At 44.4% G+C, this 18,852-nt stretch overlaps 1 protein-coding gene across 6 annotated transcripts in view; it reads left to right on the top strand.

Moving 5' to 3' along the window:
* Positions 1–18,852, top strand: part of PDE4D (phosphodiesterase 4D) — a 632,406-nt gene that overhangs the window by 319,265 nt on the left and 294,289 nt on the right. The window contains exon 1 of one of the 6 annotated variants that reach the window (XM_035100840.3): positions 5,658–11,559. The exons of the other annotated variants lie outside the window; for them this stretch is intronic. Within the exon in view, the coding sequence (XP_034956731.1) occupies positions 11,507–11,559 (53 nt within the window). The 5' untranslated portion in view covers positions 5,658–11,506. Of the gene's footprint in view, positions 1–5,657; positions 11,560–18,852 lie in introns of those variants that run through there. 6 annotated transcript variants of the gene reach the window in all.

Consider the following 18,852-nt stretch of genomic DNA (forward strand, 5'->3'; position numbering starts at 1 on the left):
GCCAGACACTGGGGAACAGTGGGATAAACCTGGAGCCATTGTGTTCTGCTTGTGGATGACCCAGAGGTATCTGGATAGCTGCTGTTGGCAACAGGGCGCTGGACATTTTGTCTGAATCTAGCTGTACTCGTGCGTCCTTTTCAGACCCTGGTCCATAGGATAAAGATGCTTGCCTTTTAATGATTCCTATCTACACATTTAATAAGATTTTTTTAAAAAATCAGGTGTGCATGTGCCGAATACCTGGAAACACCCTTTGGGATGCATTAAGTACTTAGTAATTCTCCAGTCTTTGCCATAGTATGAGCAGTGAGTGCATCGCATTTTGAATTAATCAATTTTGGAAAGGTTTTGTTGACTTACATCCCCCATGCACCCAGGATAATATGACATTGCACTAAAGCAATTAGTGACACAGTATTATGCAGAAATAAATTGGTTTGACTGTGTTTCTTGTAATCAGCATAAATAATACCGCACATGGTGAAATGGCATGGAATATTAACAGGTCTGAAATTCAAAATGAGAAGAGTAACAAAGCAACATTTTGGTTTTAAAAACAGGTCTTGGCCATCTTAAAAAGATATACTGTACCTGACTGAGCTTTAAATACTTATGCTAATGTTTTATTGTTGATGGATAATAATGAATACATTTTTAGTATGGTGTCAATAGTCAAGAGCATTTTTATTTGCCCAGGCAGGCACATTATGTGACCCATGAGAGCAGAAAAATAACCAGACAGTACAACGGTGATTGGATAAAATCAGGCCAAATCTTTATTGACGGCAGCAGGCAGGCCAAGGGTTGGTGTGGCATTGGGTCCCAGGATCAGTTCATCATTCCACAAGCCCCATGCTGATTAAATGGATCCGCTGGTAGTCAGACCTCAAAGGTTACATTTACGCCATTTCCTTTACACCCGGCAACACATGATACAAATCTCTGACACGTTGCAGCTACCACACCCAATAGCTGGTGCCGTGTCTGTCTCATTAACTAGTCGTTGTGCCAACGGAGTCCGTTTCTAACAATAACAAGGGAAAATACGACACCAGAGGCCAACCAGTACTAAGTGTAACTTGGGGTGTGGATCAAAACACTTTATATCATGTAAACATTTTGGTTAATGTCACATAAGAACATAAGAATAGCTTGCTGGGTCAGGCTAATGGCCTGTCTAGTACAGCATCCTGTTCTCACAGTGCAGAACGTGAGAACAAGCACTCTCCCCTCCTGTGATTTCCAGCAATGGACGTTCAGATTCAGAAGCATTGCTGCCTCCCATCTGTGGTCGCAGAGCATATCCACCATGGTCAGTAGCCATTGACAGCTCACTTCCTCTCCCACATTATACTACATTATACTTCCTCTCTTATCTCATTATACATGATAAAGCGATCTTCAGCCATCTCACCCCTTGCTTTTTCATGCAAGACCATTTGCAGTCGTCAACAGCTATCAGTCAGTCAATCAATCACCCATTTCCACCACCCTTCTGAGTGATACCCCCTCCCCACCCTTTCTCTACATATAAGCGTCTGGGGACTTCTATTTCAGTGTATCTGAAGAAGTGTGCATGCACACGAAAGCTCATACCAAAATAAAAAAACTTAGTTGGTCTTTAAGGTGCTGCTGGAAGGAATTTTTTAATTTTGTTTCCTGTCCCACAGTTAAGAAATGGGAAGCATCAGTTGCAGCCTGATCATAATCAGAAGTGGATTCTGCCGAGTTCAGTGGCAGGTGATTCCTGCATTACAGGGGGTGGACTAGATGATACTCGGGGTCCCTTCCAACTCTATGATTCTATTATTCTAGGTGCTCTCTGATATGTGTGCATAGGATGGGCAGTTTTTGCTGTTGCGTTTGGATGCAGAACAGAATAAAGATGACTTAGGGTGGCCAGCTATACTTCACCAGAAAAGAGGATGCTTGGGCTGTATACACACCATACAATGAACGCACACTTCTCTCACCCCCACCCCCCGAAAAGAATCTTGGGAACTGTAGTTTGCACGTCACATAGTTACAGCTCCCAGCATCCTCCTTAACAAACTATGATTCCCAGTATTCGTGAGCAGGTGGGTGAATGTGCTATGGGACTGAATTTTTGCTATGGGACTGAATGTCTTTGAAAGGTTAATGTGCTGATCCAACCTGTATTTTTTGTGGTTTGTGGTACATTCATATCAGGCAAACAGAGAGTCTCCTGTCTGCAGTGTAAACATTTATTCATTATTTCTCAATGAATGCATTTTGAATGCCCTCCCTTAATTGCCCTTATATCAGTTTTAGTTGTCACCGTTTGTGTATGTTAATTGCTGCTTTCCTTTTTTCCCCTCTCTTTTAATTGTTTTATCGGGGAGGGAATTGGTATGAAATCAAAAGATTAGGAATCAGAGATCAACCATGAATTTCTCCATCTCCTCAATGAGGGCAGAGAAACTGGGGCAATTAATAGGATATTCAAACCTACTTGCGCTCATCGGGAATAAATAAAATGGGCCGAACCTGCAAATAGGGAGGAATAATGCACCATTACTTCAAGGTATGGGAGCCTCAATAGTGAATGCTTTTGTAGGCTGGTGTTAGGGCTGGAGTCAGATGCAGGTCAGCACGAGGAGGCAAAGTCAGCTGTTTGTGAAGTTAACTCTTTATTCAAGGAAACAGCATGCAACTCAGCAATACTTCCCAGTAGGTCTTACCCCTATGGAGCAGTTGCCAGGACTGAAGGTCCCTGCCTTTCATACCTCCCTAAGGCTCCTACTCCTCTGGATGTCTCCCAAGCAGTCTCAAATGGCATCTGCGCACCTCCGGTCTCTGTTCTGCCCTCCTCATTATCCTGTGCGTTCATTGAGACCAAGGAGGAGGGGAACTTGTTGCAAAAGGAGAGGGAGAGTCCTTGGATTCTACAGCAGCCTCTTAACCCACCTCCTCTGCTTCAGCCTCGGAATCTGAACTGCTCCTTGTCACCAGCTCTCCCAGCTCACTAAACCCTGTTGCCCCTTCAGCACCCAGCCCCTCCTCCCAATCTTCTCCCTCTGACCTCTCCTCAGTGTCCTACCTCCGTTCCCCTGGCTCTGAGCCTTCCTCCTCTGGGGTTTCCTTTAGGAGTACTCCCACCACTCCTCTTCGTCCAGCCAGTCCCTGAGAGCTGACTGCTGCTGCAATTGCATTTTCTAATTAAGAAAGATCTGAAAAAGCACAGGTGGGCAGCATTAAAAAAAGAACGGAAATGCAGTGGGCCGATGACAAGTTCCTCTAGATCTTTTAAGTTCTGTTGGAAGCCGCCCAGAGTGGCTGGGGAAACCCAGCCGGATGGGCGGGGTACAAATAATAATAATAATTATTATTATTAACATGGAGTAACAAGGGTGGCAATTCAAGAGAAAGGGGCTAAGACGAAAACCACTTACGCCTGAAGGTAGTGCGATACGATAGGGAATATCCTTGCTGAGACTATATCCAAGCAACAGCCTCCATACAGCTGACTGAATGACTTACCGGTACTTCTAAACCACAAGGACAGGAAGCATTCTTTGGGGATGAAAAGAGAGGTACACAGTCTTGCAGCACTGTGTGGCGTAGTCCCAGGGTAGGCACTTCTCTGTACTTTTTCACATCTGCTGGCCTTGCTAATTCCCTGCTGTGCTCTTGAGCAACTGGAAATCAGTGCTAAGATCATCACAGCCCCTCTGGGACTGGCAGCGATGAAGCCACAAACATCCTCCATCTGGAAGCACCCTGACAGATTAAAGAGTTTATAGCAAACAACAAGCCAAACGCAGGTCTAGAGTGTGCTGTTGCGACATCCACAACTGGTTTGCATGAACCGGAAGAACGATCTGCAAATCGAGGGCAACATTCAACATTGCTACTGAGTTTACAGCTTCTCGTACCGCCTTGGAAGCACTGGCTTCAGAAGGATGTTGACAAAATATTAAGCAGCCTCCACCACTGTGGGCAGGAAGCATTGAGACAGAGTTGCTGCTATTGTTGCTTATTAAATTTGTATACCACCCTTCACCCAAAGATCTAAAGGTGCTACCCATTATAAAAATACAAGATCAAAACACAAAATACATAATAGAACAAGAACAAGACCAAAACAAGCAATCAAAAGTGCATGTGGAAAAAATAGATCTGTTCCAGTCCACATGCACATTAACACTCTGGTGTGTTCACAGGATGGCATGGTGGATGTAGCTTCTTTTGTTCAAGAGGTGAGGCAGAAGCTGCTTTTATTCTGATGAAGCAGATGCTTAATTTTGGAGATGAACTAAAACAGGCATTTGCTGGAGGTGTTTGGATCTTTTGAAGCTGCTGTTTGGGAGATTTTTTTTGGATCTCCCAGAGCTGCTATTAGACCCACAGTGGGAAAAATGACATACATGATACAAGTATCTCTATTTAGTGGGGTTGGGGTTGCCACCTTTGTTCTGGCAAAATACAGGACATGGCAAGATGGGGCAGTTAGGGGCTGGTTTTTGTTTTCATCTGGTGCTGAAGTGACTTCAGAGCAATCCATTATAATCTATTGCAGCCTAACAGGATGGCACCTCTGGAATTTGACACACACACACACACACACACACACACACACACACACACACACGTAAATCTTTCTGTGCTTGGCTACCCGGAGCTTAAATATATGACCTTTCACATACCCTTTCAAACACATGCATTGGGAAAAGATCCCTAATTTGGCAAAGAGAGAGAGAATGATGTAACATTTCACATTGAAATACAGGGCAATCCTGTATTATACAGGACAGGTGGCAACCCTCAGTGGGGTGGGGGATTTAGACTGAGGACATGGTGTTGGGAGAAAGGGTTAAATGCCTCATGGTCCCAGAGCTGCTCCTCCAGTGAAAAAATGTAGGCTACTACACCTGCTTTAAAAAGGTAAAAGGACCCCTGACCATTAGGTCCAGTTGCGGACGATTCTGGGGTTGCGTGCTCATCTCGCTCTATAGGCCAAGGGAGCCGGCGTTTGTCCACAGCCAGCTTCCAGTTCATGTGGCCAGCATGACTAAGCTGCTTCTGGCAAACCAGAGCAGCACACTGAAACGCCGTTTACCTTCCCGCCGGAGCGGTACCTATTTATCTACTTGCATTTTCACGTGCTATCAAACTGCTAGGTTGGCAGGAGCAGGGACCGAGCAACGGGAGCTCACCCCATTGTGGGGATTCGAACTGCCGACCTTCTGATAGGCAAGCTCTGTGCTTTAACCCACAGCGCCACCCGCATCCCAGCATCTGCTTTAGGCCCTGTCTAAACTATACATTTAAAGCAGAATCATACATGGCTTTCCCCAAAGTTTCCTGAGAGTTTTTAGGAGCCCCCCCCTGAGTGCTGAAGCAATCAAGGCCTCCTTTCTTGGAAACTTTGGGAATTGTCATGCTCTGAGGAGAATAAGGATCACCTAACAATTCTCAGCACTCTTAATGAACTACCGTTCCCAGCACTCTTTGGGAGAAGCCATGGCTGTCTGAAGGCGTAGGATGTGCATGGTGCAATGGGAACAAGTATGCTAGCTCCTACCTTCACCACTGTGAGATTGAGGGCAACTGTCTGAAGTAGGGAAGATTGTATTTGCTTAAGCAGGACTGCTGGGATGGGACTGTCATATGCTAACAGCTTGTGCCTCCCTTGTTGCATTATTCACACACAGCCCACCACCACACAAGATCACACTTTGGAGGGGTTGGGGAAGTGGTTCCTATGCTATAGGGGCCACAGTGGCAGGGGAGGACAAATCCAACCCTGATTTCTGACTTCAGAGCAATCTGATCTCTGAGAAAAGCTGAAAGCAGACACGACCTGATGCAGTATTAATGTCAGAACTTCCAATTATGGAAAATATGGATAATCTAACTAATGAAACACCAAGCCTTCAGCATTAGCAAAGACATCACCACATTTTCCATTTAGAATTGTTTTATTTAATACTCACAACTGCCCATTCTAATAAAGAAGATTAAAATTCAGATGAATGTTAAACATTTATTTCGCTTACAGAGTTGTATAATGTTATTAAGTATTGAGATCCCAGAGAGACACTGACGGTCAGAGTAGATAATACTTAACAATTCTGGGACAAATAGTTTAAGCTGGATGGGCAAGTAGTTTAACCTGGAATAACCCGGTATTGTCTTAGTGGACTATTCACACCTGTACTCTGTGAAGTGATGAATAATATATTGAAAGGAGGGAAGATCCCGAATACATTGAAAGAGGCATATATAACATTAATCCCTAAGCAAGATAAGCAAGATACAGATTGTTTGAATGTCAAGAATTTTAGGCCAATATCGTTGTTAAAGGTAAAGGTAAAGGACCCCTGACCATTAGGTCCAGTCGTGACCGACTCTGGGGTTGCGCGCTCATCTCGCATTATTGGCCGAGGGAGCCGGCGTATAGCTTCCAGGTCATGTGGTCAGCATGACAAAGCCGCTTCTGGCAAACCAGAGCAGCACATGGAAACGCCGTTTACCTTCCCGCTGTAGCGGTTCCTATTTATCTACTTGCATTTTGACGTGCTTTCGAACTGCTAGGTTGGCAGGAGCTGGGACCAAGCAACGGGAGCTCACCCCGTCACAGGGATTCGAACCGCCGACCTTCTGATCAGCAAGCCCTAGGCTCAGTGGTTTAACCACAGCGCCACCTGGGTCCCAATATCGTTGTTAAGCAATGATTATAAGCTTTTCGCAGATATTATGGCAACTAGATTAAAAGAAATTCTCAGTGAGACTAAGCAGGTTTTCTTCCTGGTCGACGATTAAAAGATAATGTAAGACATATAGTGGACATAATAGAATATTTGAGATCAGGAATGATAAACAAGCAGCATTAATAGATGCAGAAAAAGCTTTTGATAATATTTCTTGGCATTTTATGAAGAAAAGCTTAGAAATGATGGGAGTAGGAGGAACTTTCCTGAGAGGAAATGAGGCAATATACTCTGAACAGAAGGCAAAATTTATTGTAAATAATGTATTGACAGATTATTTTGACATATCAAAAGGTACTTGACAAGGATGTCCACTGTCCCCATTACTATTCATCGCGGTACTGGAGGTATTGACAAATAGGTTAAGAGAAACCTCTGAAGTGAAAGGTATAAAAATTGGTGTAAAGGAATTCAAGTTAAAAGCCTTTGCAGATGATTTGGTTTTAACATTAGAGGAACCTCAGTTCAGTGTACCAAAAGCACTGGAGGAAATTGAAGAATTTGGGCAATTAGCAGGATTTAAATTGAATAAAATTAAGTTGGATTTGAAGATAAAAAAATCTAGATTTCAAATCAAAATGTTGGAATGCAGAAGTAAATTATTATCTAAAATGTACAACTTTTTATTGGAATGGTTTACAAAGGATGAATTGACGAAAGAAGTCATGATAAAATGGGCAATAGATTTTGGGCACAACATTGACTATGATGCATGGTTAAGATAATGGAATGAAAGTTTATAATTCACAGCATGTGTTACTTTGAAAGAAAATGTAATGAAAATGATGTATAGATGGTACCTAACACTGGTCAAGTTGGCTAAAATGTATAGGATGAGCAATAGAACATGTTGGAAATATAAAGATAAGGATGGAGACTTTTACCATATGTGGTGGACATGTGATAAGGTTAAAGCATTCTGCAAATTGATTTATAATGAGTTGAAAAAGATGTTTAAATATACCTTTCCCAAAAAGCCGGAAGCTTTTTTGCTGGGCTTGATGGGAGAGGGAATAGCAAAGGAAGATCAAAGATTATTTATGTATGCAACAAAGGCAGCGAAAATATTATTATCCCCAAAGTGGAAAACACAGGAATTACCAACACTGAAGGAGTGGCAGACAAAGATGATGGATTATGCGGAACTGGCAAAACTGACCTGCAGAGTCCGAAACTAGGACAAATTAAAATTCCAAAGAGATTGGAGTAAATTCATTGACTATATTAATAACAACTGTAGAAGCTTGAAGACACTAGTGGGATTGAAATAAATCCTACGATGTGGACTTGATTCAATAAGATGAAACTGTGAGATATAGACTGGAAAAGGGAAAACCGGATGGCGGGAGGGAGGGAAGTCATAAGCTCGGCAGAGCGGAGGGGAATGAGATTGATTGTTATATGTTGGAATTTATTGGTTTTTGTTTAAAGTGAAAATTTAATAAAAATATATTTTTAAAAAAGAGAGAGACTAAGGAGGAGGAAGCGGATAGGCAGTGCTACTCCCTGGAGTGGCTGTAAGAAGGCAGGTGGGTGAGAGCAGACTGAGGTTGATAGGGCCATGCCCCATTTCCCTAAGGTACCACTAGCCTCCACCAGGGTGGCAGGAGTGCAGTTTATGTGTGTGGTGCTTTCCCCTTTGCCTCTGTCTGGCACTGTCTGTCCATGAGCATCCTGATCAGACTTGTTCAGGGATCTGTGTTACTGGAAGGATGTTACACACAGGAGCTGGGTTGGATAGTGTGATGAAATGAGAATGTTGCTTCTGGTGTATGATCTGCCATGGCTGTTCTTCCCCATTCATTGCTTCATGCTGCAGTGATCATAGAATCATAGAGTTGGAAGGGATCCCAGGGGTCATCTAGTCCAACCCCCCGCAATGCAGGAACCACGGCTAAAGAAACCTGTTTAAAAACCTCCAATGAAGGGGAGTCTGCTGCCTTTCAAGGCAGCCCATTCCAAGTGGAGCAGCATTTAACCATCAAGTGCCAGGCACGTGTGAACTCATCCTTGCGTGTTTGTATATTTACTGATATTTTTACACTCTCTGGCCGGTGGCTGCATGCTGTATTTCTTCATTACGCATACTGTTATTTGGGGCAGAATCTCCCTCTCTTGTACTGCGCCAAGAACCCAGACGGTTTTAGGCAATCCCAGCGTTTTAGTGAAAAAAAAAGGGAGGGAAAAAAGGAAGGGAAAAAAATAGTGTCGCATCCACGGCGTACAAGACATTCTACAGCAAGATGAGTCATAGCCTTTACCAACAGCTGGGAGAGAGAGAATGCAGGCTCTGAATGGAATTGGCCAAAGGCTGCGTTCGACTGAAATGGTGCTTTTCCATTTCCATTTCATTTTTCCATTCCGTGTTTTCTTTCAATGTACTTTGCAGCCTTCTCTGAGAGGTGTGTGTGTACAGTATTTAACCAACCAACCTGCAGCTCAAACGAGAAAGGAAACTGAATCGCAAGCGTCGACCCCCTGCTTTGATCACTACAGTATTCCTGCATGCTCATCCAATCTGGACCCCGCTTGACCCGTCATGTATTGGAAATGGAGCTGGGTGGGGAGCGGGGGAGAGAGAGACGGAAACTTGCAGCGGCGTGACTCGCCTGGCAATCGCCCCGTCGCCACACCCCCTTCTACCTTCCCGGCGCCCCGGTCTCAGCAGCCGGTGGGGGCGGGGAGTAGGAGAGCGCCCGGTCTGCCTACCAATCGGCAGCAGCAGATGCTTTGTTCCTAACAAAGGCACCTTCGGCCCCAAGATCCCCTTAGTCCCCAATAGTTTGCTGCCTGGTTCTCGCTCTCCGGTGACCACAGGGCCGCGGGCTCCTTGGGGCAAAGGAGAGGCGCGCAGCCCGACGCGCTGGCGTAGAGGAAACAGGCAGCGCCAAAAGAGCTCTCTCGCGGCGCCTCTTATCGCGGACACTCCTCGGCAAGGAGCCTTTTATGACCGGGCGAGCCGTTTATGGGATTGTTGTCCTTGTGTGTGACGCTCGTCGTACAGGATTTCCTCCCCAAATAGCTGAATGGGGAGCCTGATCCGTCACGACTGCTGCTTGGGCGATGCAAAGCCCGGGTGGACCTGGTGAGCGTCCCCGCCCCCTCCCGCCCCTTAGCGAGGAGGGGAAAAAAAGAAAGGAAACAAAAGAGGGAGGTTGAACATCATGTCATTCCAAAAGAAAAAAAGCAAACCTTGCAAAATAGGCTGGTGGAATATTTGGCGTGTTGGTTGCTTTTAAGGAGCAGGGCGCTTGGAAGGTAGGCAAGCCGGTTTTTGTGTATTTTTATTTTATTTTATTTAAAAGGCACACAGTAGCTCTATTTTCTGCCACCCACCTTTTGCTATAACGGAGCGGCGCCCCTCTCGGAGGCGTCGGTGAAAAGCGCCAGAGGAGCCGCGGTGGCAGGATGGAGAACCCACCTAGAGGGGCCCCTTGACGCGAGCACATCCTCCGTCGGGCAGCCGCGCTCGCTGCAGCCTGGAGCTAATTCTGCTGCACAATTCTCGTGGCACAGACTCGCCTGCAAGTGTCCTGAGCCCTTCCGTAAGAAAAGGAGACAAAGGGGGTCGAAGGGGGCGGTAGGAATTCGCAGGAGGAGGAGACGAGCAACATCCTGCTGCCTGCATCGTTTGGTCAGGAAGGTCTAAGGCTGGCTTTGCCTGAACTTCACCCCCTCTACCTATCCAATGATGTGGGCAGATATTCAGAATAACCGGTGTTGAGAAGCAGATTGCTGGTGGGGGGGGGACTGGAAAAAAAAAGAAGAGAAGAAACTCCAGCGAAGGGATTCTTTGATTACTTAGGACTTGAAACTCTCCCCGCCTTCTGCCAAGACGTGGAGGTGCACACGTAGTTTTAAATGCAAAGTAGAATATTTAGTTAGAAAACAAGGCTCTGCAGCAGAGAAATCGATCACTTCCATCACGATCCTTGGTGTGTTTACTCAGAAGTAAGCCTCAGTGGTTTTAATGGGACTTATTACCTCCTAAGTGTGTGTGGTGTTGCAGCATTAGTCATTTTTCCTTCCACGTAGAAGACAGCTTTATTATGGGGTTAAATGGCAACTTGGAGTGGGATCATGACAACAACTTCAGTGCATAATCTTATCTTATGGAGCAGGAAAATAGCATAACATACTTCCTTAAGGCTCCCTCCTATCAAGCGGAGAGTCGAGAGCCTACATTTCCAGATGAAAAGTTTGCTCTGTATTGGATCAACCTCCATTCTTCGGCTGGTTTTTCTTGCAAAGAGAGGAAACACAATTAAAGCAACCACTGATGAATATGTGTTTGAGAAGGAAGAAAAAGCAATACTTGTTTCTAAAGGACAGCATGGCAAAACCATGTGAAGTTTTGCATTTCCTCTTAAAAACTGATCTAGCACAGATGGCAAGAAACTCTCTTTTGACTAACCTTTTCTTAACGTGTAAAATGCTGCTGCACAAGAAGATGCTTTAATTTATACCTGGGATTTATCAAGGGGAACCGTTGCCTTCATTTAGGATAAGTTGTTAAACGTATATGATTCCTTTTGTGATTTTTAAAAAACGAAATACTAGTGAATTGCATTAATGGATGGACGCATAGCTAGAAAACCTTCTGGAAATTCTGCCCTTGAATCTTGGAGATTCTCACTTATGTGGAATACAATACTTTTTTTGCAATAGCCCATGACACTAACTGATGCTGCAGTTGTTGCGGAATGTATCTATGAATTCCGTAACAGATAAAGCTTTTGGACAAGGAAAAGACTGAGGCCGATAGAACCATGAACATGATGCATGTAAACAATTTTCCATTCAGGAGGCATTCGTGGATATGGTGAGTAAACTGCTGCACACTTCAATGTGGAGTTATCCCAATACTTGTTTGCTGTACACTGTGGCAATCGATTCCTTAGCACCAAGGGATGGCAATGCAAGTGAGGAACTGTAATCGAGAGATGCATTAAAAATAAATAAATCCCACACTGGGGATGTAATGCAAGTTTTACAACACAAGAGAAACCCAGCAGGGAAAATGTGTACATTTTATGATGTCATTCTTGTTTTTCCTTTAACCCAGCACCATGAAAACACATTCCCTCCCCTTTCTGTCGCCTTGTTGAATTTGATGACTTTGACAGAAAATAGAACTTCTGTTTTTGTTTTAACTCTTTCAAGTTAATTCTTAGGTTCAGTGTTTTTCCAGACAAGTCTTTTCCTGCTTCAGTGAAGGGGTATTTGGTGAAAAGGACTGTTTTTCCTCCCTTTTCCTTTCTGCTTTTCCTCCACCCCTCCTCCCTCTGCCCCACCCCCTTTTTGCTAGGGTATGCACCAGAATACGAATGATGCTTTCTCTAAGAAATGCATGCCAAGGGACTATTTTCCCCTCCCTTCTTTTGTGTGCAACGTCAAAGAAACATCAGGGATCAGTTGCATATTTCTATTATTTTTTGCTCCCTTATACAATCCAGGCAGTGTGACTTAATATAGCCCTTTCTATTTTGTTATATAATAAGATGGGTTTGCTTACACGGTTGTTAAACAGTATGCTCTAGAAAGTGGATACATCTGCTTATTCTAGAGCATACTGTTTAACAATGCCTGATAATGCATAGGTATGGGAAGATTTATAAAAGAATGACTAGGATTTTATTTATTTTTTAGTGGTGCGAAGAGGCTTGCTTTCAAAAAGGTCCTAGTACCTATGCATTGTCAAGCATGGCAAGATTCCATGTTATTTATTTAAAAGTGGTGCAGAGAGGGAGCCTCTTGGATTGCTGTAGCACATCCATTATGAAGATTATAATGGAGTAACAGGAAGAGGGGTTTTTCCAAGCAACCCAATTAATGTGGTGCTTGGTTAAAAGCTTTATTAATTGATGCTTCTTGTCTTGAATACTGCTCTCCTCAGCACTGAAGCAATACATTTAAAGGCATTGGGTGGCAGCATCAGCATCGCAGAAGCATCATACATAACTGTAGAAATCCAAAATTTCCTTTTCTTCTCCAGTGAACATTTCCACCCTCATCCTTATGTCAGTTTTCCTTACATATACCATTTTTTTTATCTGTCACATATAAAAGAGAGCATATGTGATCAGTAAATGAGTCATTAAAATATCAATATTTTAAACGTTATTCCCATCCCCCTGCATTTGAATTTCATTTTTCTTCTGCCAGCCTTCTAACTTTCCATCTGTGATAATAAAAGTTCTTTGTGTGTGAAACTGAAGCAGGTAGGAAATTTGATGCAGGGCCTCACCAACATCAGCTCAGTTCGGGATCATCCTGGGTCAATGTTGCAATTGTTGCTGTCTTGCCACATATTTATTTACACGTCGTGGAAAAGACCACTCACACCTGACATTGATCCAGTCAAAGGCTGGACAAAGCCCCTGAAGCTTTCTGACTGATGTGCTTTGGCCTGGTCCTACTACAAATAAGCAGCATACCCAAAGGGAAATTGGTAAACCATGGTTTGCCTTACCATGAAACATGGAGCTTCAGGCAACATATTCCAGAGAGAGTGCAGTTCCCCTCTCTCCATTTTCCACCTATGTGTGCCGTTAAAAAGAAGGAAAAGCTCTAGAACAGGCAGGGGTAGCATATTAGCATCCCCATTCATGTACAAAGACTGTCTAAAGCAGGCATCCTCAAACTTTGGCCCTCCAGATGTTTTGGACTACAATTCCCATCATCCCTGAACACTGGTCCTCTTAGCTAGGGATCATGGGAGTTGTAGGCCAAAACATCTGGAGGGCTGCAGTTTGGGGATGCCTGGTCTAAAGCAAGCATTGGGGAAAGAAAGAAAGAAAGAAAGAAAGAAAGAAAGAAGCTACACTCAAACCTTTGCAGGGGAAGGAAAGTCTTTGTGAATTGAAAAAATAAGACCCACAGTGGTCCTGTGAATTAGCCTTTAGGGATGGGGAGCTCTTATGATGGTAGTTGAACTACAGCTCCCATCAGCCCCAGCCAGCATGGTCAGTGGTCAGGGATGAAGGGAGCTGACAGCTGGAGGGTCACAGGTTCCACATCTCTGCTTTAGCTGAATGATCCCAAAGCCGCCGTCAGGCACTGAATGGAAAAGGGCTATGTGGCATTAGCTTGGAAGCATGACACCTCTGAAGAAGAGCCCTGGGCCAAAGGCTTGTCAAGTCTATCGTCCTATGGAAAAGCTCCCAAGCAGGATGTGAGCACAATAGCCCTCTCTCAATGTTGTTTTTCAAGTGATTGGTTTCCATAGGCATGAAGCCTCTGATCCTGGATTCAAGCCTGGGTTTGGGCTTGGATTGGCATCGATGGGTTCCCTTTATTGGAAGAGAGATAAGGAATGTGACCCTGTTTGTGCTTTTCATATTTGTGGCTTGGGGGTAGAGAGTGGGACACTTTGTTAAAGTGGTTTTGCTTGTATCTGCGGGTCAGTTTCACGTCACAATATTTGCTGACAGTACCGTAGCCGCTTGGCTATTAGGTGGTGAGATGCCACAAGGCTCCATCCTGTCCCCAGTGCTGTTTAACATGTATAGGAGCTTGTTGGGAGATTTGGGGCACAGTGGCATCAACAGGCAGGTAACAGAGAAATAGAGCCAGCTGGTCATGGACCAGTGGCTGGATGCAGTGTTGGACTGGATGATAGCCAGTAAGTTGAAACTGAATCCTGACCTGCAGAAGGTAGGTGTGGTTCCTGGTTCAGGAAATTAGGCTCCAGGCAGGGCTGGTTCTTGAGATGGTTAGACATGGCCCAGCCTGGCTCATTGGCCGCTCTGCTTTTTTCTAACATTGGCTAGGATGGCTTTCAAATATCTCTTTTCTGTCTGCTCTCTACGTATGCTCTCTTCATATGTGTATCAATGATATGGGATGCTCAGACTAGCTTCTAGCAGTATCCAAGTGTCATAGCTTAGCAGTAGAGAACATGTTTTTCATGCAAAAGGTCCCAGGTTCCATCTCCCAACATTTCCAGCTAGGACTAGGATGGGTTCCCCCCTGAAATTCTGGAGAGCTGCTGCCGGTCAACCGTGGGCAGTGCTGACCTAGGTGAATTAATGATCTGACTTGGTCTAAGGAAATATCCGATGTTTCTATGTTTCCAAGATAGTTCTTAGAATATGAGACCTAATGAGGACTGGACTCTATGGGTGGAAGGACAGAATTACTTTAGTACCGTGTTTTCCCCTTTTTAAGACACCGTCTTATAACTTTTTTTCCTCAAAAAAACACACAGTGTCTTATTTTCAGGGGATGTCTTTTTTTTAAAAAAAATTTATTACTGTTTTTATTACAGTACTCGTATAATACAGTATTACAACTTGTGGCGGGCTGGACCGTGTGTGTGCGCGCGCACACACACACACACACACATACACATACGCCCATGCCTTCCCTCCCTCCCCGCATTCAGATGGAGCAGGCTGGGCTGGGGAGGGGGCACCCCGTCGACACTGGGTCTCAGCTTGCGCTGAAAGAAACTGACTGGTTGACATGGGGCGCCTGTGATACCTCAGGGGCGCTGCCCATATTGAGGCCCCTGGTCTTGTAACCTGGTCAGTTGCCGTTTCTGAGTGATCTGGCAATGAGAGGAGCAGAAACCTTTACCTCTCCCTCTGGAAGGTTGTGCAGATTGAGTCCAAGAGCAAGAAGCAACTGTTGTGGTTGGGGGTGGGTTGCACAGGCAGGTAACAGAGAAATAGAGCAAGCTGGTCATAGACCATGTGGGTTGCAACCCCAGCAAAACCTGGAACTGGCACTGATGGTTTGGGATGACACCGTAAGGCAAGGATGGGGAGCCTCCGGCCCTCCAGATGTTGTTAGATTTCAGCTCCTGTCAGCTCCAGCCAGCATGGCCAATGGTCAGGGATTGATGGTACTTTAGTCTAGCAACATCTGGTTCCCTATCCCTTCCATAAAGAAAAAGCTGTGTTTCTTGGTGGATTTTTAGTAGTAAGGAAGAACACTGTTTTTACTGGGATAAAATCTGCCGAGCTTAGAATGCATTTGTGAAGGATGTTCTGTGTGTGTGTGTGTGTGTGTGTGTGTGTGTGTGTGTGTGTTCCTTATTTCCAACACCTTCAACAATAACAGCTTATTGACTGGATTTCCTCGTGCAGCAAATAAAATAAAAATAAGCATGCTGCTTAATTTCAGGATCTACCTTATAGCCAGACAAGGATTGTAGATCTTTTCCTGGTTCTTAATATAGAAGGTAGGTTGTAATACTTTGTGGTTTTGGATGTGATTGTTTGTTCTTCCCACAGGACAGTGAATAAAAAACATTCTATGTATCTTGTACAACTTTTAGAGGGGGAATGCAGTAAGAATGTGTAGTTCACAATTCACTGGGTTTACACATCTGGGACTCTGTGAGCTTTAAGTCGAAACCGCCTTGTCCGAGATGCAGCCTTGTGAGCTACACAAGTCCTTAGGCTCAGCAGCAGAGCATGTGCCTTGCATGTGTGAAAGGTCCTAGGTTTGATCCCTGGCATGTCCAATTGAAAAACGTTTACTGGAAGAAGCTATACTTGAGTAAGCTGTACTAGGTTAGACGGACAAACTAGTCCAATCTGGAGCAGGGCAACTTCCTATGTTCCTTTGTTTCTCCTTGAGGCATAACAGAAACTAAAAAATGTGCAGCATCATGCTGTACAATTGTTGGACAGTATGAAGCCTCTGAGTTGGCTAGGCATGGACTCTGGTCACCAGGACCCCTGACCACATGCCCTTGCCTTGCCAGGAGGTGTCTTTTGGCTGATTCACCTCCTAATCTGGGATGGGACAGACACACTCCAGCTATTCTTCTGAGCATGACCATCCTCTAGCGTGGACTTGATAAAGTGTTGGGGATGTGTAGCTTAAGATCATGGCCCACTTTGGTATGTTGGCCAGTTTAATACTATACCTGGGTTGTTGTTGTTGTTTTAAAAAAACTCAGAATAGGTTGGTTTGCTTATGCTCAAAGGATTGTTGGAAGATTCAAGATGGATCAAAGAAAGTACTTATTCACACAACAAATGGTGACACTATGAAACTTGTTCGGGGGGGGGGGGAGGAGAGACAGTTCAGACAATTTCATGGAAGAGAGGGCTATTGATGGCTACTAAACGCTACACAAATCCAGAGTGCAGTCCCTAAGACAGATGGATGACGCCATGTACGCTTCCTTCTGGCGACTCCTGCAGCCAAGCTGGTGCCAAATGTATCGCTCTGCTTTCCTTTGGACCACATCGGTGAGTCAGAGAGGAGGGTCTTGTCGTCTAGGCAACCCAGGATCTCCATACAGCTCCCAGGCTTGCACCCTGGATGCAGTTTGACTTCATCCCTGGAGGCACACTCCATTGTCTTTTGAGACAGATGGATGCCAACCACAGTTGGAGGCAGCAACGCATCCAAATGCCAGTTTCTGGAAACCACAGCAGGGGAGAGTGCTCTTGTTCTTGGGTCCTGCAATCAGGTTTCCAAGCATCAGCAGCAAGACAATGTGCAGGTGTGTTAGAGAATTGGTTTCATTCATATGAATAATACAATAGTTATCATGTATTGTTAGCAAGACGTTTGACAGTGTTTCACTTGGTATTCACATTGATGGGCATATTTGTAAAACACTCTCCTAAAAATGTTGGCTGAAAAGGCTGCTATAAGAAGAGATATAATGAAATATTAATAGGAAGCATAGTCCTTAATAGGAAATGTAGTCCTTAGGGCATTTTGTTATCCTAGTTTTAGTTCTGTTCTGTTTGGCACATTTCTTCATAACTTAGAAAACGTGTTCGTGAGATCTGTAGATGTCATGGCACTGAGAGGGATTGCATCTACCTCAGAGTCTCGAATTGTCATGTTAATGTGGACATTTAGCTTGTAAGTATGCCAAAACCTTATAACGATGAGTGCTAATCCTGGCACATTCTGGGACAAAACAAATGAATGTAAGTGAAAAATGGAAATTAATATTAAAGCCTAATGGGGAGAGACAGGCGGAGGACTTAAAATGGTCAGTCAATTGAATGGAACATGAGTCAGCTATGAGTCAGAAGAAGGGAGAAACCTTGTAATTAATGACAGAGAGACAGAGTAGTATCCAAGACATGAGGATTAGTAAAGGTCTACTTCTCACTGCCTTGGCCCCAGCTAAGTACTGTATTTTTTTTATTAAGGAAGAAAGCAGTGAAATTAGAGTGAATTGCTATAGACAATAGGACAAAAGGCGGGGGATTCAAAAAGCAGGAAAGTGTATTTTAAAGGAGTTGGGGGGAGGGGGACATAGTAATTGTGAGAATAATTGCCCAGTCAGCAGGTGATCAGTGGTGTACTGGTAAATGCTGAAGTGCAGGGACTCATTGTGATGGCCCCCATAGCTCTTCCCCAGAGGAAAGCCCAGAATCGAAGACTGCTGCATCCAACTTCTACTTACCGGTAATCATTATCTTCCTTCTCTGAGCTCACCTATGCTAGTTTGTTATAAACAACAACAGTGAATCTTGAAAGACTTTATAGAGCAAGGCGAATCTGTTGTTTACTCTGGTGGATGATTTATTTGTTTATTTATTAACCGCCCTTCACCCCAAGGTCCTAGTGCGGTTTACAACATTAAAACACAATATTAAAAACAGTTTAAAGCAACTTACAGTCACATAAAAACATGGTGGGTCCTAAAAACATACGCCTCAAGTGTCAAAAGCCGAGGGAAAGAGGTGCATACTGTATCTTAAGCATTCTCCGGAAGCTGTACAATAAAGGGGCCACGCGGACCTCTGTGGGGAGGGAGTTCCCCAGTTTGGGGGTCACCACAGAGAATGCCCTATCCTGGCCGTTACTCCTCCCTCCCCAAGGGTGGAGGAGGAACTAGGGTGGAGGAGGAACTGCCAATTCCAGCACCTAAGAGGGTCTGTAGGGAAGGAGAAGGTCCTTCAGACATTTATGGATTGAAACACCAACATGAGCACATTAAATTGGGCCTGGGAACGAAATGGCAAACAGTGCAGCTGTTTTAAAGCAGCCAGTAATCTGGCTGCTGCATTTCAGATCAGCTGAAGTTTCCAAGTTGTCTTCCAGTGCAGCCCCATGCAGATGATGTTGCTTCTCTTTCACCCCCATGTCCTCCCTCCACTGTACCACTGTGGGAGTAGCTCATTCATAA

Source organism: Zootoca vivipara, chromosome 10 (assembly GCF_965207765.1).
Source record: "Zootoca vivipara chromosome 10, rZooViv2.hap1.1, whole genome shotgun sequence".
In the NCBI taxonomy this organism is placed as follows: domain Eukaryota; kingdom Metazoa; phylum Chordata; class Lepidosauria; order Squamata; family Lacertidae; genus Zootoca; species Zootoca vivipara.